Source organism: Ursus arctos, unplaced genomic scaffold (assembly GCF_023065955.2).
Source record: "Ursus arctos isolate Adak ecotype North America unplaced genomic scaffold, UrsArc2.0 scaffold_19, whole genome shotgun sequence".
In the NCBI taxonomy this organism is placed as follows: Eukaryota; Metazoa; Chordata; class Mammalia; order Carnivora; family Ursidae; genus Ursus; species Ursus arctos.
In genome coordinates this window covers 22,668,569-22,687,475 of record NW_026622863.1, presented here as the reverse complement: position 1 = coordinate 22,687,475, position 18,907 = coordinate 22,668,569, and the positions used below count along the sequence as shown (strand labels likewise).

Here is an 18,907-nt window from a genome sequence, read left to right as displayed (position 1 = left end):
TTTCTTACCCTAGAAATGCCAAGCCTGGTGCTCTCGTGCTGCTTGACAGCAGGAAGGTCTCTCTCTTGTCCTTATCACTCTTGCCTCGTGTCCAGGGCAGAAGGCAAAATTGTGAGACCATGGAGGATATTAAGGCTGGGACACAGAAAGACCATGACTGCATTTGTAGAAAACCTTTAATGTTCCCCAGACTGTGAGGGCCCTGTGAGCAATCTAAAAACCCCCACCGAGGAAGTCCCTGCCATGTCCCAGCAGCCTGGAGTGGCAAGGGGCTGCATCCTTGCCTATCAGAGGCTAAAGCCACTACCATCTCCTCGCATGCTACTCCCCCATCCAGAGCTGGCCCGCTCCTGATCATCCAGAGAGGGCAGAGAGCTACGGGCACCAGGAAGTAGATGGCCCTGGCGCAGGTCCCAGCATGGAGGCCCCTGAGACAGCCCATTGGAACAGGGAGGCTGGCGGTTCTCAATGACCAGATCACTGCTGTCATCATCGCTTTCAGCCTCAGTAGGCCCAGGCCCAGCAGAGGGAGGCCCTGGCAGACGCCCAGATGCCCCACGCACCACATTATTGCGCTGATTGGCTGGCTTGACAGTGACAATGAGGTTGTGGCTGTTGGCGACCATCATGTCTGTCACTTGGTCCAAGGTCTTCCCAGCCACCTCAATACCATTGACCTCGAGGATCTCGTCACTGACTGCCAGCAGCCCCGTACTCTCAGCCAGGCCCCCTCGTACCAGGCGGGAGATGAAGATGCCTGGAACCCGTTCCAGGCCCTGGGGAGCTACACGTACACTCATGCCATCTCGGATGTAGAAACCCAGGGGGCGGTCAGAGCCGTGCTTGTGTAGGCGCACCCGTCGGTGGGTCTCAGGCAGTAGGTCCACATCTATGACTGAAGAAACCTGGCGGAAATCTTGGGGCAGGCTGATTAGCAGGGGTGGCCGGGTGCGCAGGGGTGCCACTGGCCGAAGTAGAAGCCCTTTCTTGCGCCGCTGCAGAGAGTTGGAGGCAAAGGCCAGGCCACTGGAGTCAGCTTCTGCTGCAGGAGAGGGGGGTGCTGAGATCAGAGACCCTGCTCTCCCGCGAGGGCCCTTTTCCCTCAGGCCCAGGCCTGGGGGGGGGGGCACTGTAGCTATTTCCTACCACTTGGAGGTCAGGCCAAGGGCAGGGACTGCAGAGGGTGAAGCCTGGACGCCCTGGGCATGGACTAACCCTTGTAGACCTGCCCTGCCATCCTACCCCACATAGGCTGCCCACTGTACCCCATCCTCCTCACCCCGCTTCTGTACTAGCAGGCGCAGCGGTGGGGGCCCGCTGGCCAGGGCCCGGTGCAGGCTGTCGTCGTTGGTGAGGGGCAGTAGGTCGCCGTGAGCGTCTGTATAGCCAAGCAGCACGTCCAGGCCTGGGATCTGGTGCACTGCACGCAGCAACCGCGAAAACTCTTGGAAGCCACTCACCGAAGCGCGGGGCAGTGCGAATCGTCGGAACTCAGCATCAAACTGGAGGCAGGGGGTGGGTGAGAGGAGGGGTCAGGACGGAGCCCGTGCCCTTTCCCACCACAGGTCCGAGGGTGTTAAGAGGTCAGAAAATGCTGTCGCTACGGCTGCAGCCTTGCGCCCAGACCTCAGCTCCAGTACAAGGGACGCTGTCCAAGGTCTTCTCCCCGCCCTCCAGGTACCAAGGCCACGGAGAGACTCTAGAGGCCGTCCGTGGAAGGAGGATGGATGGGGGAAAGCGAGAGGAAAGGCCAGAGAATGGGACATGAATGATGGAGGCGAGAAAAAAGGTGGTGGGGACTAAGAAGCTAGGAAAGGGGAGAATAAGGGAATTGGAAGCGCCTAGGGCCGAGGCCGGAGCCGGGGCCAGAGGGGCCCTTACTTTGCTCTTCACCTCGACGATGTTGTCGGGACTGCGCGCGGGAGTCCTCTGCGGCCTGGCCATGGTGGGGCCGGCCGGGCCAGGGACGGTGCCCCAGGCGGCCCGCCGAGGCGCAGGTGCACAGCCCCGGCAGGCCGGCTCGTGCCGCCCCGCCCCTGGCGGTAGCACTCGCCCCGCCCTCCCATCCGGACCATGACGTCAAGGGGGCAGCGACAGAGAGTGGAACGCGGAGTCCACGTTTCCTAGGAAACGGAGATGGGGTGGAGGCGTTTCCGCGTGCTCTTACGTCATTACGCTACGGCGCGCAAGTATCTCGAGTCTGGGGGAGAGGTTTGACCAATCCAAGGGGAGGGTGAGGGAGGTGACATTTATTGAGTGTTGTCTGTGTGCTGTTATTTCCATTGGCCTTACAACATTACGAGATTGCACGTTTTAGATGAGGCAACTGAGCCATAAGTATTTGCCGAGCTCCGCGGGTTCATACGGTGTTGAAGTGGCTTTGAACCAACTTGCCTGACCACTCCTGGCCGCAGCCTCAAGCCCCAGATCCCTCCCTCTCCATCCCAGCCAGCCCTTGGCCCCATCCTGCCCGGGAGTCTTAACGAACGGCCAAACGCTGGGCCGCTGCTTGGAGACACCGGGGTAAAACCAAGCAGGTTGGCATCCATCCGTTCTACCCAACCAGAGTCTGCACGCAAGTTCCCGAACAACATGGGCTCGTGCGCACGCGCCGGCATGCGTATGGGCGGGGCCTCGACCTTAGGTCCCGCCCAGCCACTGTGCGCTTCCTCTTCCGGCGAGAGGCGGGGCCCCGGCGTCCGCGGGAAACCCGGGCTGGTGGTTCTTTGCTGGGAGCAGCTGCGGGAATGGCAGGCTTGGGGAGCTTGGTACTGCGGCCTTGGATTCGAGAACTGGTCCTGGGGTCAGATGCACTCTCAAGTCCGCAGGCGGGGCAGCTGCTTGAGGTGAGCCCCCCTCCCCCGCCGCCGCTTCTCAGGGCTCGGAGACCAGGGCAGGGCCCGAGGGCGGTGGGATTGACGCCAGTCGACGCCGTCAGGTGCTGCAGGAGGCAGAGGCTCCGGGCCCGTCCCGCGCCCCTGACACGTCTGACGTCGCGGCCGCGCTGCTCGTGTCTGACGGGACCCACAGTGTCCGGTGCCTAGTGACGCGGGAGGCCCTGAACGCCTCGGACTGGTGAGAGAGGCGCCGCGGGGCCTGGGGAAATCGGAGTCTACCGGGAGAACGCGAGGCTTGAGCCGGAGGTGCGCGGGCCGCAAGCGGGCGGGGCAGTGTTCGAGCAGGCTAAGGCCGTGACGGTCGTGCTTGCGGCAGGGAGGAGAAGGAGTTCGGCTTCCGAGGGGCAGAAGGCCGGCTGCTGCTGCTGCAGGACTGTGGAGTCCGCGTCCAAGTGGCCGAAGGCGGCGCGGTGAGTGGTGAGGCTGGCTTGGGTGAGTTAATGAGCCTGATTCCGTGACAATTCCTAACACCCGCCCCTGAACTCAATCCTTTAGCCCGCAGAGTTCTACCTCCAGGTGGACCGCTTCAGCCTGCTTCCCACAGAGCAGACCCGGGAACGGGTCATTAGTTGGTAAGTGATGCCTCCTCCCACCAGCTGTTCTCCCTACCCAGGCTTGGCTGATATAGGTCTTTTGGGTGGAAGGGCTTAGGCCCCTAGTAACAACATTGCCTACTATTCTCTTTTTTTCCCCCAGCAACCAGGACCCGGATGTGCAGAAAAAGCTCTTTGACTGTCTGGAGTGAGTATGGAATTGGGCTCTTCAGCCAAGTGCGGCTGTGTCAGGGGATGGCAGATCTGTGTAGACAGGGCTCAGGATTGTTCCTGAGGCTTGTCTTCTCTGTTTCTATAGGGAGCACCTTTCAGAATCCATCTCCCCCAGCGCAGGTACTTACAGGGGTTGGCCAGTGCCCTTAACCCCCCGTAGAGTGACCTCCCCAGTCATTGTCTCTTGCTTCCTTAGTAAGCTCTTCTCCTTACCCACCCTTGCCTTTCTCCTCTAAGTTTTGGCCCATCCTCTGGTCCCCTGTTCTCAGGCCTTTCACTGTCCCAACTTCTGGATGAGGTGCAGGAGGACCAGGAGCATCGGGGGGCGCTAGTGCACCTGGCTGAGAGCTGTCTGATGCTGGCAGGCCCTTGCACAGTACCCCCTCTCACCCGCTGGGCCTCCTCCTGCCCTAGGGCAACGGTCAGTCTGGGGCTTCCCTTGGGGAATGTCAGGGTGAGGAGTTGGGCAAGGGCTAAGAGTTTATGCCCCACAGGGAGAAGCTGTGTACACTGTCCCCAGCTCATGGCTGCACATCTCTGAGAATGACCAGCGAATTCTGAGCTCTCTGGGCCCAGGTCCGAGGGCACAGGGTAAGGAGAACTGGAGAGGGGAAGTGGGGAGTACCTGGGGGCCCAGTGCCCACAGTGCTAATTAGCTCCCCCTGACCCTCAGGCCCTGAGCTGCCACCACCAGACCCAGCTTTGCAGGACGTATCGCTGACCCTCATCTCTCCTTCCTCACCTACTTCCTCAGGTAAGGTGGTGCTCAGGCCACAGGCATTCACTGCTACCAGCCATGTTCCCAGGCTGCTGCAAAAGGTTGCACACCCACGTGGGGGGATGAACACAGTGCCTGTAGGCCTGCCTAAACTCACAGGACACTGAGCTGAGAGGGCTTTGCCCACAGTCACTCCTCTCCTTCCCAGGAACCCCAGCTTTATCCAGCCACATGTCCTCAGAGGAAAGCGGTGCCAGCATCAGCCTTCTGCCTGCCCTGTCCTTGGCTGCTGCAGACCCTGTGCAGAAAGGCAGCTCCCAAGCTGTACCAGCCATCTGTTCAGCCCCTGGCCCCCTGCCCCCCAGCTCCCCACACCCTAGCTATGTACCCAGTTCCCCCCTGAGCTGCACCCCAAGTCTCTCACCCCTTGGCCATGTACCCAGTCCACATCAGGCCGTTGTGACCAGGGCCCAGAAACCTAGCCTGGAGTTCAAGGAGCTAGGGTTGCCCCCCAAGAACTGGCAGCACTCTCCAAGGACAAAAACCACCACAGGAGCCCTGGAGTCTGGCCCTGTTTGGGTGAGCATACATGGATAATAGAATGGGGTAGGCCTTGGGTGGAGTTGGGTGGAGGGGTAACCTTGGATGGGGGTAGGGGTCCTTATTATTCCCTCTCTGGATACCACACCACCTTCAGGACCCTCCAAAGAGGCATCGTGATGGTTCTGCCTTCCAATATGAGTACGAGCCACCCTGCACCTCCCTCTGTGCCCAGGTCCAAGCTGTCAGGTGAGTGCCTAAGGCTGCCCCTATGCTTTCAGTTGCCAGTCCCTGTCCCCACTGACCTACAGCCATGGTTCTCTTCCCAGGCTCCCTCCCCAGCTCGTGGCCTGGGCCTTGCACTTTCTGATGGAACCACAGCCAGAGTCTGAGCTAACCCAGGTGTGAGGGATCATGGGGGAGGATGTATGCACACAGATCCATGCCTGGGATAGACAGTGCTCCATACTCTGCTCGTTTGAGTTTTTTAATAAAATAATCTCATGCGGCAGGAAAAGGAGAGGGTCAGGGGTTGGGGCCGCCGCCTCTTTGGTCTGTGGCTGGGGAGGGTGGGTTTGGCTCAGGGCTGGAGAGCTCTGTAGGCTGTGGGGGCAGAGGTTGGGCTCCAAGGCCAGATCCTGCAAGGGAAGGAGAGAGAGGAGGGGTGAGGACTGGACCAAGCAGTCCTGCCCCCCTCCCCACTGGTCCCAGCCCCCTCTTACCTAGGCTTGGAGAGGAAGGTGCCTCAAGCTTTGGTCTCCGCTTGAGGACGGGGGAGCGCTGCAGCCTCAGGGGCCGTTCTGAGAGACACAAAGACTTGGCAGGTGGGGGGCAGTTTTGCTCGGGGCTTGGTGCCTGTTGCCACCCCTTCTCCCTCACCTCCTGTGTGTGTATTCCTGAGCACACACTGTCCACTTCAGCGCCTCCCCCTCCCCCTGTGTCCTCCCACCCCGGGCAGAGGTTGCTCTTCTGGAGGTGGAGTCAGGGCTAGTAGGAAGGGTTTGTCAGCCCCTTCCTCCAAGCCTTCTGGCTCCTTGACTTCTCAATCCCTTCCATCACTGTTGGCCCCCTCCAAGGACCAGAGTCACAAAGGGAGCCCTGGCGTCTACCCTCCCCCATCTCCTCCTGCACTCAAGCACACAGGGAGGTCTCCCCCCTCACCAACAGGGGCCTGGAGCTGGTCCTCATGCACAGACACTGCTCGTCGCCCTGCTGAGAGAGGCCTCGGCCTCAGCTGGCCATCTGGGGGAGGCCAGGGTATCAGGGTATGGTCTGGACATCTATCCCCACCCCAACCCTTGCCTCCCCCGTCAGGATCCCCTTCCCCATATTGGAGTGGAGGCTAGGATGCCCGCTTACCTTCATTCCTGGGGCCCAAACAAGGGTCCTCCGGGAGGCCCAGGCTGTCTGGAGAGGGGCTGGCTCTTCGTGGGCTGGGGCTGGGACAAGGGGAGGGGGGGCCGGGACCATCCTGTTGGCCCCAACCACGACCCCTGAGCTCTGCATTCAGCTGCTGCCCCAGTGTCTTCCAGCTGGTAGACTCAGGCCCTTGACTCCCCGGACCAGGTCTGCACGAGGGGTCTGCAGAGAGAATGGTATGATCCTAACCAATGGTCTGACCCCCCCTCCTGCCTACCCTTGCATGTCCCCCAACACAGACGGTGGCCCTTACTTACCAGCAGACACAGAGTGGGTGCGGGACTTGATCGAGATGGGAGGGGCCTCTGCAGAACTGTCCATAATGTCACCTGCAAGACGGGACTGGGGGTTCAGGCACCAGCCCTTGGGAGGGAGGGGAAGAAAAACCTGGCCTCTTTCCCTTTTCCCCAGGAGTGCCAAAGCCTTGGAGACTATCTCTAAGGACAACTCCCTCACCAAAGCTGTACTGCCCTAGCACAGGGTCCGACTTACCATCCGAGCCAGCCTTCTTGATCTCTCCATCCTTGCTCTGTAGGAAACAGGGAAGTCAAGCTCAGTTGTCCTCGCCTTGTTCTTTCTTCATTCTTATAACTACCAGTAAATGCCCACCAGGAGATGCCAGGGATGGGTGAAGAGGAAGCTGACGTAACCCATGGGTGGTGATGAGAGGCTGGAAGTAGCTCCCGACAGAGGAACACGTTACAAGGCACTGAGATGCACCGGGTGGAACACAGTGAGATGAAAGAAGGGACCAGGGCTGAGGCGCTGGGGCAGGGTTAGGAGGCAGGGCAGTATCTTGAGAGGAAGTCCCTGGAGGATTTGCTGTTTCAAATGCAGGTGGCAAGGTCAGGGTTCTGTTCGATCTACAGAGGAAGGACCATCCCAGCTCCAAGGAGGAGGTAGCAGTGGCCAGGGCAGAAGCCATGAAGGAAGAAAGGCTGAAGCTGCTATTTTGAGAAGGAGGGAGTAGAACTGATAGAGCCGTCTGTGTGTCATGAGTCTCCTTCTGGTCACATATGTCACCCACAGACTGCCACATATCACCTGCCCCCTCACTTTGCACTTGTGTCCCTCCCAACTTACTTGCTTCCTCTTGCCTTCAGCACTCCCGCTGCCTCTGCTCACACCGATCCTTTGCAGCATCACTTGTACCCGCTGTTCAAAGGATGGGGCCAGCTCTGTGTCTCCCCGCTCCAGGGGCCGTCGCTGAGGACAGAGAAGCCCAAATGGGGAAAGAGCCCACTGCCTCAGTCCTAGCAGAGCCCTCATCCCTTGTCACCAGGCCTACCTTGTCAGGTCTGGCACCCAGAGATTCCTCCTCCTCCTCCTCAGCAGGTAGTAGTATCATTGAATAGGCTTTGCTTTCCCGAGTGTAACGAGGCCGGCTCCTGCGGGCAGGATCAGGGCTGCCGGTGCCCCCCTCAGCCCCACCAGGCTCCTCACCACGGCCAGGACGGGCTGGTGGCCGCAACAGGTCTCCAAGTGTGGTCTTTCGAGTGCGGGGAGCTGCCCCAGGGCTGGTCTCTAGATCAGGCCGTGGTCCCCGTGTTGAACGAGGCTTCTTGAAGGCAAAGAGGGTACCCAGCTTCTTCCGCAGTGTACGAGGAACAGGGGTGGCACCCCCCTCGTTGGCTGGGTCCTCTTCAGGGACCCAGCTGTGGGAACAGCCAGCAGTGAGTGGGAAGGCCCATGGAACACCCCACCCTCTCCCACCCCCTACAACTGCCCCTCACTCACAGGCGATCATGCTGGATCAGCCTTTTGGAGAAGAATTCCTCCACGCCCTCGTCCACACGGGCACTGAGCCCATTCCCTTCCTGCGGCAGGGCTGGGGGGACCTGGGGGACACCACAGGGTCAGGGCTGAGCCCAACCATGAATTCTTTCCACCCCTTGTCCAGCACCCTAGCCTGGACAACCCTAAGACCTGGGAGCTGGAGTGACCCTAAGGAGCTACTGACAAACATTCGTGCTGTCCAGCTGGCGGGCAGAGATGCTGGTTTCACATATCCCCTTCACCAGTAGTTGGCCCTGGACACCTACACCCAGCCCACACCTGTTCTTGTCCCATGGAGTACCCTACACACCCTCAACCATCAGGCTAGAGCCCACAGGCCCCCTGGGTCACACATTCCCGTTTGCCACCCCTTCTGCTCCAAACAGTTCCCCGCAGAACCCTCCACCCCCACCCCACCCGGCCTGCTGGCAGCTCAGCGGCGCCTGCTGCTGCGTCAGACCCTCTGGGGGCCTCAAGCGGACTCTCTGCCTGCTGCCGTGTCCACTGCCCCCACCAGTACCCAGCGCACACATACACCTCCCGACATAAACACCCAATGGACCTGCGGTAGATGCAGGACTGTCCCCACAGCCTGAGGCCCAGCATCTTTCAGTAACCCTGGGAGAGGGAGGATAAGATGGACACCCTCCCTCGCACATCCTTCCATGCAGAGGGCCAACCCAAGATGCAGTCCTAAACTGAGATGTACCCCCAATGAAATCCACATACTCATGACCCTGCATGGTAACCCTGGGGAAGGGGTGGCCAAGAATAAGCCAAGTCGTGGCAGTACGACCAGGTGGCCCTGTACCCCTAAAATCCACATCCCTAGCCGCCATCACTCCTGAGGAGCGGAAAAGCCACCCATAACCCCCAATTCCACGAGCTCTAGAGTGGGGGAAGGGCACTCACCTGGGGGCCCCCCGGCGGCGGCCGGTGGTGGTGCTGGCGCCGTGGCCGCGGCCGGGCCCGGGTCGGATGGCGCAGGGGCTGTCCAGCGGGTGGCAGGTCCATGCGAGGCAACGGGCCGGCCTGAGGCCCGGGGGTGGCGGGGCTCGGAGAGCCACGCGCAGAAGGCCCCGCCTGCGGCTCCGCATCTTCCCCCGGAGCCGCCAGCTCGGGCTCCGGTTCCTCAGCAGCACCTAAGGGGAGAGCACCAGAGGAGCACCGAGCAGCAAACCCGAGGAGGTGGTGGCAGCGGAGCTTGGGCGGCGGGGGACCCGCCCAGGGCGCGGGGAGGGGCCCGGCTGCACCACCCGCCCCCGGCCCCTCCCCCCCCCGCTGCCGCTGTCCGTGGTGCTGAGCGCGGCCCCGAGCGGCGCGGCTCTGCGCTGCCACCAAGCATGCGCATCCTGGGGGTAGGAAAAGGGGCGGGGGAGGCAAATGGAGACAGTGTCCGGATCCTGGTCTGCTCAAGTCTTGCTTCATGCAGACCATAGCAGACCCCAACCTGCAAATTGCACAGAGGGCCTGAGCTGGCTCACTCAAGGGTCAGGGAGTTCCTAGGACAAGACTGAATGAATGTGTACAGGTCCCTGGATCTAATGGAGAACTTTCAGCCCAACCTAGTTAACTCCCTTTGTCCCCAGACCCTGACTTACTGTGAGTGGAGGGAACCAGGTAAAGACTTTGGCTGGATTCAGGCCATTTCTGTGGAGGACTGTCATCCTAGTGGGGAGGGCAGAAACTCAGCCTGGGACACAAGGAATCTGTGTCCCAGCCTTCTACACTTCATAACAAGATGGGAAGATCTAGAGTTCTGGGACCATGTACCTTCTCCTCTTTGTCCTCCTCCTCTTCCTTCACCTCCTCAGGGAAGAAAAGACCTTCCAATTCCCCAGGTCCAAGGGGGCTGGGCTCACCTCCATCCAGTGCTGGTATGGCAAGAGGCATTGCCACTGTTGCCTGCTGAGCCAGACTCTCCACCTGCAACACCAGGCACCCCGAAGAGGGGCAACTGGGCCTCAGCCATAGTCCCTTCAGTCCTAAAGGGACCCTGAAATACCCCTGGGCCACATGATCCCAAAAGACATTATAGAACCCCTGTAAGGCAATGGCCAGGTCACTGTTTGTGTGTGCGTGTGCGCACACGCACATGCATGCATGTGCACAATTCTCCCTCACCAGCCGATCCCGGGCTGCATTCAGCCCCTCTAGAGCCTGAGCCACAATGCTCTCTGCCAAGGTCCCTGTGACTGACAGCCGCATATCCCTGAGAGCAAGAGAGAGCAAGGGTTAATGCGCTATCTCTGCCCAGTCCTGTCCAGTCCAGCCCAGGCGCATCCAGTGTACCTGAGCCTAGTGAAGGCATCTTGCAGCAGGTGCTCTGGGAGCAGCTCTGGGAGGCCCCTTGAGCCCACCAGGACCCCCTCTAGCTGCTCCCTCCACCTGGGTCCCTGTAGCATCTGTGGGCAGAGGCTCCTTGTTGTGTCCAGTGTCGCCTGAGTGAAGTCCTGGGCAAAGATCAGAGCATGGAGAGTGTGGCCTGAGGCTCCAACCCCCACAGAACACTGACACAAGGGATATCACAGTCGAACCTATGAGATAGGGATCAAGCCTATATATGGGTATGTGGCTGGGGCAAGGGTACCATCCTACCTGAATATCCTTGCGGCAGACCTCGCCCACCTGTCTTAGGAGGCCCTCTAGCTTCTGCCGCAGCTGCCACTGATGACTTGGGGAGCTCCCTGCCTCATAGAGAATTGGGAGAATCTGGAGGCCAAGGAAAAGAAGGAGTTGCAAGTTGACACCTGATTAAGAGGGGAAGGGTCCTTGCAGCAGTGGTGGGGAAGGGGTGCTCACACTGAGAGAGAAGTTGGCATTTTGGATGGCATCCTCCGCCTGGTGCACAGCAGCTTCACCCTGAGGCCCAGCCCCACAGCCCAGTAGCTCCACATGCTCCTGCACTGACTGACACAGTTCATTCACTTCCTGGGGGGGGGGGAGGGGAGGCGCGCATCAAGAATCGGTGCCATCCTAGCTCCCTCCAGCCTCCCGGACTCTGACTGCTTCCTTCCCAGGGTCTCCAACATGGTGAGTGAGGTTCTGAAGCCAGTACTATCAGGCCAGCCACTCAGGAACCCTATCTCTTCGAGGGGGGCAAGCAGTGTCCCCTTTGGATCATTTTAGGAACTTTATATATACTTCCTAAGTGTCCAGTCTTTTCTATGTTTTAGAAACTCAGTCTGCTCACTAGGCACATAGAAGACAGACTGAGGTGGGCAGAAATGGGACTGAGGAGCCACAGACAAAGGCCCAGGGAAGCAAGAGATATTTGGGGTGGAAGTGAGCAGTGTGTTTGAGAATTAGCAGAGATAGGACCAAGGAGCTCTGTGGGGGCTATAATGTGGCCAGGAGAGACCTGGACCAAACCTCTGTCCACAACACTTGGTGAGTGTGAGCACTAATGAGAATGGGTTCTAGGGTAGAGAGAGGAGTTTGTGGGAAGTGATGAGGTCACTTGAAGGTGTATAGAATGTGAAGCCCCCACAGGATGTCTGGGTCAAGATGCCTTGGCTTTAAAGCCTGAGAAAGAAATGGGATTTAGGAATGGATAGGTGGGAACATCTCACAAAACCAAGGTAGTGGAGGGAGATGAAGCCAGAAAAAGGGTTGCTGGGATTGGCCCGAGCAGAGGTCGGTGGAGAAGAGAGCCCTGCGAAAGGGAAGTCACAGATGGGGCTACAATCAGCTGGGGGTGAGGGGAGAATTAAGGGAGGATTTTTAAAATACCTCCCATCTCGAACAGGTGAGTCTATTTAAATGCTTTTAAAATGCATCCAGGGGTGTTATTTGGGGGAGCTACCAAAAAGAGGGACTTGTCCTGGAGAGCATAATTCAGGCACCCTAGCCCCAAGAAAGTCAGATGCTCAAACTCATGGAGGATTCCAGGCACCACAGCTCTTCCCACCCCCTATCTTCTGTACCTACTCAAGGTTGAGGGAGGGGACACTAACCTGCTCCGAGGGGTCTGAGACCAGACCAGGTGGCTGTGGACGGGAGGTGCGGTCAGAAGAGGCATGGTCCGCACGGTTATTCCTCAAAAGACAGGCTTGGATCTGGGCATAAGGGATATTGAGAAGCGGTAGGAGGGAGGCGGGGCCACGGCGCAGGGGAGGGGAGGGGAGGAGAGAGGAACCCAACCTGATGCACTGCACGTGCGGTCAGTTCCGGGCGGCTGCGATGTGCCTGGGCCACGTCGTTCAGTGGCAGAGGCATGGCCCTTAGGCTGCGGTTCTGCTCCAGGGCCTCTGCCACGTCCAGCAGGCCCAGAGCAGATGTGTGGTTCCGGTCCCAGACCACAGACCTGGGCCAGGCCTGGCTTCAGTCAGGGTGGAGCTCCACAAGGCTCCACCCAACCCCGCTGGCCTTGTCCATTCATCTCGCGTCCCAGTCCCCAGCATTTGCCCCTCCACATTCAGCCCCGCCCCTTAGCCCAGGAAGCCCCCCCCGCCACGCCCTCCTCCCCTCTGACCCCGCCCACCGGAGCCTTGTGTTGACACGAAGTGCTTTAGCCAGCATTTTGGCGCCGGTGTCTCCCATGGCGTTGCCGCTGATATCCAGCGCCGTCAGGTTAGGATTGGTGCCCAGGGCCCGGAGCAGGACGCTGGAGGCCAGCTTCAGACGCGACTCAGCCACGGACAGAGACTGCAAGGGCTGGAGTTTTTTAAAAAACAAAACAAAACAAAACAAAAACCATTTGGGTTTGGAATCAGCGGTCAGCAAGGAGGGCAGGTTGCAGGGTCTGAGGGAGCAGGAGTCACAGGGGTCGGTCCATTGCTGAGGTTCCCGCATGGTCCCAAGAACTCACACAGTCGTCATCCTGCATGAGCTGGACAATCCGGTGCAGGACGTCGTCCAGGGTCTCCCTGTGAGGTAGGGGCCACGGTTTGGAAGGACCTGGGCAGGGTGATGGGGTGCTGTCTGGGAGGTCCGGGAGCGAGTGGGATGGGGGCTCACTTGCACCGGACGTTGAAGTTCCTTCCAAGTGCCACATGTCGTAGGGACCGACTCCTCCCGATGGCCAGCACCAGCGTCACCATGTCTGAGCCGAAGCCTAAGGGTGGCTCGGGTCAAGCATCAGGAGAGGCTGAAGGGGTGGGGATGGGGTGGGAACTGGGTGGGCAGTGGGAGGGTGGGTTTCGGGAAGGCCTCACCATTATCCGCCAGATCCAGGGAGCTCACTGCGCCAGCGTCACACACTAAGTCCTGTATCACCTGAGCGCCCGCTGAGCGCAGCTGAAGGTGGAAGGTGGGGCACGTTCAGAGCAACGAGCCACAGGTGCGGAGGCTCAGGCGCCCGAGGGCCCGCGCTCCCGCCTCGCAGCCCCACGCCGCGTATGGGCCCACTGCCTGCTCACGTCTCGGGCCAGGCGCTCACCTCGCAAGCGCTGAGGTCCAGGTGCAGGTCGCCCGTGTGCGTGTTGAGTGCGAGGCCTTCCAAAAGGGCCCTGGGAGGGGTTGTCACAGGGGGTGGTGGGAGCTGGGAAAGGGGGCCCCAGGGCGCGAACGAATACCAAGAAGGAAGGGCCAGGATGCCGGGAGGTCGTGGGGGCGATAGGAGCAGGGTGAGGCTCTGGGGGCCATGCCTGGGTGGTGGCCGCACGCGTAGCCGTGGGGGCGTAGCCGTGGGCAGAGACACTGACCTGAGCGCGTCGGGCGGCAGCTTGCAGCCCGCCAGGCCCAGGTGCCGAAGCGTCCCCGCCCGGCTGAGGAAGAGTTGCAGCGCGGCCGGCGCAGCGCGGGACTTCCTGGGGTGGGCGAGCGGGAGGAGTGGGCTTCCGGGCGCGGGGAGGCGGCTCCCGGCAGGCGGCTCCCGGCAGGCTCCCCCCGCCCGGACCCGCCCCCTTACGTGCGGGAGAAGACGTTCCTCGAGGCGTCCAGGTGGCTGAGACTGGTGCAGCAGCCGCGCGCCAGCGCTGCGAAGAGCTGCGGGAGGAAGGTGTGGGCTACGCCGACCGAGGACCGAGCCCCGCCCCCGGTCTACCCTCAGGCCTTGGGCCCGGCCACCTGCCCTACAGATGATCCCCCCGCGGACCACCCTCTCACAGTGTCCAAGGCGGTGTCGGTGCCCGCGAGATTCAGGAACGTCAGAACATTAGGACGGCTCAGGAAACTATAGAGGCCCTGATGGGAGGATGAGGATGGGAGGCAGTCAGGGATCACCTCGCCAAGAGCTCCCTGACATCCCACTGCCCCCAGTCATTGCCTCTAAAGACAACCACTCACCCCGTTGTCCTCCGAGGCCCCCAGCGCCCCAGGGTTCCCGGAAAGGTCCAAGTGGGTCAGGACAGTGTCAAAGGCCACATTGGAAGCCAGTGCCCGGCCCAGAGACCTCATTCCTGGTGGCAGAGGAGGGAGTGGCTCAGCAATCAGGCAGATCCACCCCCACCCTGCCCCCTGCCTACCCCACTTACCTCGAGGTGTCAACCCTGTCTGCGCTAGGCTGAGTCTCCTTAGGGCTCCTGGACGATGCTCTAGGTGTCTGCTGAGAGCAGTCATGCCTACGGAAGGGCGCAGCTGTGTGCCTCTCACCTCCTCCAGCACCAGCCCCCTGCGGTTCCCTAGGTTCAGCCGTACCTCGGTCATCCAGCAGGTTCCCCGTTAGGCTAAGCTCCCGGAGGGCAGAGCTTGAGTGCCCTGCCAGTGCCTGGGCCAGTCGCCGGACAAAGTCTCTGGGGACCAGACTGCAGGTGTGAGACTCTGACCCTGGATTCCCATCTCCTCCCCAGGCCACAAACCTCCCATTCCCAAGCTCCCAGACTCCTGTCCCCAAGCCCTACCCTGTCCCCCTTACCCCCTCAGGCCACAGTTCTCCAGCACTAGCTCCTCCAGGTGGGACGACTGACTCATCATGTGCAGAATCTGTTCTGAGACCTCAAGGCTCTGAGAACCAGAGTAGGGGCTCATTAGATTGCATCCTGGTCCCCGCACCCTCAGCCCCTCCCTGCCCCTATACTCTCACCAGCTTCATGTCCACGCAGGAGAGGCACTGGAACCACAGGTTGTAGGACAGGGCGGCCACACTCAAGGCCAGGTCCCTGGGTGGGAAAAGGGGCAGGGGCAGAGTTCAGGGCCCTCCAGACAGATCCTAGGCCCAGCATCCCCCTCCATGGAGAGGCCAAGGTTCAGGAATGTGGGTCATGGGATCTCCCTCCCTTCCCACTCCTGGCAGGCCACAGACCGACTGCCCAAATGGCTGAAGTCACATAGGCTGAAGTGGCGGCAGCCCTGACGATGGTAGATGGTGTCCACATCCTGGATGGGAAGAAGATGTCTCCAACTGGCTTGGGGTCACAAGGGGAAAGGGGACCCGATGCACATGGGGGATCAGATGTCTCCAGAGCCCCCCAAGGAGGGCCCTACTCTCACCCACTGAATCTCTTCTCGGAAAGGGAAGCCATTGTAGTCACACAGAGCCTCATATGTCTCCAAGAAGCCACCTGGGGGGAGGTGCCAGGGGTATAATGGGGTGAGGAGGAGAGAGACAGAAGGTCAGAGAGGGAGGAAGATTGGACCCGAGCTGCGTGGTGGCTGTGCTTTGAGTGACTCTGTTCAGTTTGGGAGATCCCCAATTCAGGAATCTGGGGCTGCAGGATGGGGGTAGGCTGGAAGCCCTGTGTGGCCTTTTCTTGGCCCTCACCACAGGGGCTGCTGGGCGCACTGTCCTCAGAGGGGCTGCTTCTCTCCAGCCGAGCCAGCATGGTGGGGGATGTGGGCCTCCGGAATAGCTTCCTGGGGAGGGGGAGAAGGGGACAAGAGACTTGTAGCCCCTGGGATGGGAGGCAACCCACTTGTGTCATCCAGAGCACACCCCTGCTGCCCTCCTTTCCTGCTGGTCCCTTGTTGCTGGGCCTCACCCAAGGCTGGAGCGAGGGAAGACCTTCTTGATGGCTGCGGCAATGTGCTGGGCCAGCTGTTCCAGGGCAGCCACACCAGGAAACTCCAGGACCAGCTCAGGCAGGGACTCTAGCTCAAAAGTCACCTGGGGAAGGAGGGCTGCTGGGTTGGGCTCCATGTGTGGGCTCAGGGGAGGGGGTGGCGTACTAGCTGTCTGCAGGCCATGGAGGTGGGGTACTAGCTGTCTCACCTGAGGGGGTGTCTCCTGCAGCGCCATGGCCTGGACTTCCAGGTAGCTGAATGTGCAGTCCACCTATGGAGAGCCAGAATCAGCTGGAACCAAGGCCCTCTCCTCACCTTCCTGGGATCCCAGTCCTCTGTGCAGCTGGGAGCTCAAAGCCAGCCCTACCAGCTCCGGAGCCCAGTGCTGTTGGAAGGGCAGAGCCCACAGGACAACACAGACAACTTGGCCGGCACAACCATCGCCAAGGAAGCTGCTGGAGGGCAAGGTGGGGGTGGCAGTCAGCCCCTGGCACTCACCCTCAGGGGGAGGCAGGTGTGGAGCAGGTAGGCTCTCCATCGCAGCAATGCCTGGGGGGAGAGAGTGTCTGACGCCCTGGGCAGGCCAAGAGGCTCTTTTTGCCTGGGCCCCAGTGGCCCTCCCAGGCTCTGCCCCCTGCCATACCAGGACATGACCTCGCTCAGCACCCTCCCGCTCTGGTAGCCAGGTTTTCAGCAGCAGCTCGGCCTCCTTGGGCCACAGGAACCTGGTGATCTCGCCTGTGGAACGGCAGCCTGCTGGGTGATTTGGTCCTCCAGCGGAGGTCAACTCATGCCCATGGGCTGTACCAGGCCTGTGGCCTGGGCTCATCTATGAGCCAGCAAGGAAAGAGTGGAGTGGATGTGGGGGCGCCAAGCTCTTCCCAGGAGCAGAGACAACTGCTTGCAGGTGCCCGCGGACGCTGGGTGTGCTCCGACTTTGGAGCCGAGTCGGCGGGAAGGGCCAGCGCTTACCTTTCAGCTCACACGATATGCCGTCGGGGGTCTGGGCCATGGGGCCGGATCGGGCCGCCGGGTGGCCCAAGGAGCTCAGAGGAGAAACAGTTGCCGGCGAGCGCGCACACAGGAAGCCTGGGGGCCCTGGCCCGCACTGCAGCCACCTGCTCCTCCTGCAGCGGAAGGTACGCGCTGCTTCCTGCCAGGCCGCCCCCAGCCCGGCTCCTCCCCGCCCCGGCCTCCGGGGGCCAGGAGACGTAGGAGGGGGGCAGAGTCCCAGCTGTCCGCCCGCCCTGTAGCGCAGGAGCTACTCTGGCAGGGCAGACAAGGGGTAGGGGTTGGGTGGCCGGGAGGGTCTCGCGTGTGGCGCACGCCTCTTGCGGTTCCTAGCCCCCTACTTCCACCCCGCGCCGCAGTCCCTGCAGGGAGCACCAGGGGGCGCTGCCCGCTCGGGGATCCCTGCGGCCCACCCGCGTTCGTCCACTCCAAAACCCAGCTGGGGAGGTGGACTGGGAGCCGGCCGGGAGGGGCGTCTATTCAAGGAGCATCGGATCTCTCCCAGAATCTCTCCCAACACCCGGGTCCTAACCTGAAGGACCTAATCTGTTGCTCCTTAATCTGGAGTCTGTGACCCTGTCGGAGATCCACCAACTTTTTTTTTTTTTTTTAATAATGATTTTTTATTATGTTAGTCACCATACAGTACATCCCCGGTTTTCGATGTAAGGCTCGATGATTCATTAGTTGTGTATAACACCCAGTGCACCATGCAATACGTGCCCTCCTTACTACCCATCACCAGTCTATCCCATTCCCCCACCCCCCTCCCCTCTGTAGCCCTCAGTTTGTTTCTCAGAGTCCATAGTCTCTCATGTTTCATTCCCCCTTCTGATTACCCCCCCTTTCTTTATCCCTTTCTTCCCCTACTGATCATTCAACTTTTTTTTTTTTTTTTTTTTTTTTTACGTTATCTCTACGGGTACTGGAACTCATGGTCCCAAGCTCAAGAGTCGCATGCTGTACCAACTGAGCCAGCCAGGCGTCCCGGAAATCCACCAGCTTTTGAAAAGGCAGAAAAAATGCCAGATGGGCTCAGGTGCCCATCTCTGCAACTCGCTTCCTCAGCCAGCATTCATCAGGTGCAGGCTGGATGAAGGCTGGAAGGTGGGAAGTACCCTCAGGGGGCAGCCCTGGGCTAAGGCCTAAACCCCAAGGGCTTCAGGGAGGGGTGAGCAAAGGCCGGGTACATGGTGGTCCTCCGTGTGTCTGCATCCTCTCCCTTCCACAGGACCTAACCTCTGCTGGCTGGGGGGGGGGGGGGGTGTCAGTAGGTCATGGGGTGGGGTTGCTAACCAGAAGCATGCTGCCCTATTAAAGACCAGGGCCTCAGAATCTGGAGGGTTCACAGGAGAAGAATTATTTTTTTCTACCACTACAATCCAATTAAACTCCACTTATTAGGAACAGCCCTCTGCCCTGGCCACAGCTTAGGCAGGTAAAGGTGAAATAACCTTGAGAGTAGACGAGAGATGGTGAGCAGGGTCCCTTGGCTTGCTTCCCATCTAGCTACCCCTCCCCATCTCAGGGCGTGGAGAGAAGTGGGAACATCCTCCAGTCAGGTGATCATTCCCACCCCTAACAACAAAATTTCTCATCTCCAGCAAAGACGGAGACAAAGTGGCGGTAGAAACCGAGCAGTAGCAGCTTGAGCAAAGCCTCCCCTCAAGCAAAAGGCCAGTGGTGTGAAAGCTGAGGACTGACTAGGCCTGATGGGAGGACTCAAACGAAGGCACGAGACAGTCCTTCTCTGATGTCTCCCAGTTTGAAAGAAGAGTTTGGGTTAAGATTTTGGACTCCTTTTAAGGCCACAGAGAATCTACAAGCTGCTTTTAGGGTGAGAACTCAATAGGTCTGTCGTGCTCACAGCTTGCGAAGCGGTCGGTGGAGAGCGCTGG

The 18,907-nt window shown here is 60.2% G+C and overlaps 3 protein-coding genes across 4 annotated transcripts; 1 reads left to right on the top strand and 2 right to left on the bottom strand.

Annotated features, from left to right (window-relative positions):
• Positions 1 to 158: 158 nt before the first annotated feature.
• PARD6A (par-6 family cell polarity regulator alpha) lies at positions 159 to 2,053 on the bottom strand. Of its 2 annotated transcripts, none has more exons than XM_026495025.4 (3): positions 1,882 to 2,053; positions 1,280 to 1,502; positions 159 to 1,042 (listed from the first exon to the last, which is right to left on the bottom strand). In XM_026495025.4, exons 1-3 carry the CDS (start codon positions 1,942 to 1,944, stop codon positions 288 to 290), a joined length of 1,041 nt encoding a protein of 346 aa, XP_026350810.1. In that variant the 5' UTR covers positions 1,945 to 2,053; the 3' UTR covers positions 159 to 287. The 2 variants fall into 2 exon arrangements, with proteins under 2 accessions (XP_026350810.1, XP_026350811.1); XM_026495026.4 differs by having other exon boundaries at positions 159 to 1,039.
• A 507-nt stretch (positions 2,054 to 2,560) lies between these two features.
• Positions 2,561 to 5,439, top strand: ACD (ACD shelterin complex subunit and telomerase recruitment factor). Its single transcript, XM_026495028.4, has 12 exons — positions 2,561 to 2,846; positions 2,939 to 3,075; positions 3,214 to 3,307; positions 3,393 to 3,469; positions 3,594 to 3,638; positions 3,750 to 3,784; positions 3,934 to 4,085; positions 4,159 to 4,255; positions 4,338 to 4,418; positions 4,591 to 4,961; positions 5,080 to 5,171; positions 5,252 to 5,439. The coding sequence occupies exons 1-12, from the start codon at positions 2,748 to 2,750 to the stop codon at positions 5,328 to 5,330; spliced, it is 1,359 nt and encodes a 452-aa protein (XP_026350813.1). The 5' UTR covers positions 2,561 to 2,747; the 3' UTR covers positions 5,331 to 5,439.
• On the bottom strand, positions 5,402 to 17,131 carry CARMIL2 (capping protein regulator and myosin 1 linker 2). The gene is made up of 39 exons (XM_057314188.1): positions 16,971 to 17,131; positions 16,642 to 16,736; positions 16,497 to 16,547; positions 16,207 to 16,269; positions 15,977 to 16,101; positions 15,760 to 15,851; positions 15,489 to 15,559; positions 15,301 to 15,374; positions 15,082 to 15,157; positions 14,914 to 15,002; positions 14,697 to 14,791; positions 14,534 to 14,620; positions 14,346 to 14,458; positions 14,166 to 14,243; positions 13,969 to 14,045; positions 13,763 to 13,867; positions 13,498 to 13,567; positions 13,274 to 13,355; positions 13,077 to 13,173; positions 12,928 to 12,985; positions 12,601 to 12,773; positions 12,261 to 12,423; positions 12,074 to 12,175; positions 10,920 to 11,048; positions 10,716 to 10,829; positions 10,410 to 10,570; positions 10,242 to 10,329; positions 9,891 to 10,043; positions 9,719 to 9,785; positions 9,030 to 9,259; positions 8,079 to 8,179; positions 7,630 to 7,996; positions 7,425 to 7,547; positions 6,834 to 6,870; positions 6,599 to 6,670; positions 6,282 to 6,503; positions 6,084 to 6,164; positions 5,645 to 5,722; positions 5,402 to 5,560 (listed from the first exon to the last, which is right to left on the bottom strand). Exons 1-39 carry the CDS (start codon positions 17,008 to 17,010, stop codon positions 5,448 to 5,450), a joined length of 4,212 nt encoding a protein of 1,403 aa, XP_057170171.1. The 5' UTR covers positions 17,011 to 17,131; the 3' UTR covers positions 5,402 to 5,447.
• Positions 17,132 to 18,907: the final 1,776 nt, after the last annotated feature.

Coding starts and splice junctions, on each gene's coding strand:
- PARD6A (XM_026495025.4), bottom strand. CDS start 1,944: ATGGCCAGGCCGCAGAGGACTCCCGCGCGCAGTCCCGACAACATCGTC. Junction 1,503..1,881: donor TCGTCGAGGTGAAGAGCAAA/GTAAGGGCCCCT, acceptor CCCTGCCTCCAG/TTTGATGCTGAGTTCCGACG. Junction 1,043..1,279: donor CCTGCTAGTACAGAAGCGGG/GTGAGGAGGATG, acceptor CCTCTCCTGCAG/CAGAAGCTGACTCCAGTGGC.
- ACD (XM_026495028.4), top strand. CDS start 2,748: ATGGCAGGCTTGGGGAGCTTGGTACTGCGGCCTTGGATTCGAGAACTG. Junction 3,639..3,749: donor AAGCTCTTTGACTGTCTGGA/GTGAGTATGGAA, acceptor CTGTTTCTATAG/GGAGCACCTTTCAGAATCCA. Junction 4,086..4,158: donor CCTCCTGCCCTAGGGCAACG/GTCAGTCTGGGG, acceptor TATGCCCCACAG/GGAGAAGCTGTGTACACTGT.
- CARMIL2 (XM_057314188.1), bottom strand. CDS start 17,010: ATGGCCCAGACCCCCGACGGCATATCGTGTGAGCTGAAAG. Junction 10,044..10,241: donor ATGCAGCCCGGGATCGGCTG/GTGAGGGAGAAT, acceptor CTGGTGTTGCAG/GTGGAGAGTCTGGCTCAGCA. Junction 7,548..7,629: donor TGGGTGCCAGACCTGACAAG/GTAGGCCTGGTG, acceptor CTCTGTCCTCAG/CGACGGCCCCTGGAGCGGGG.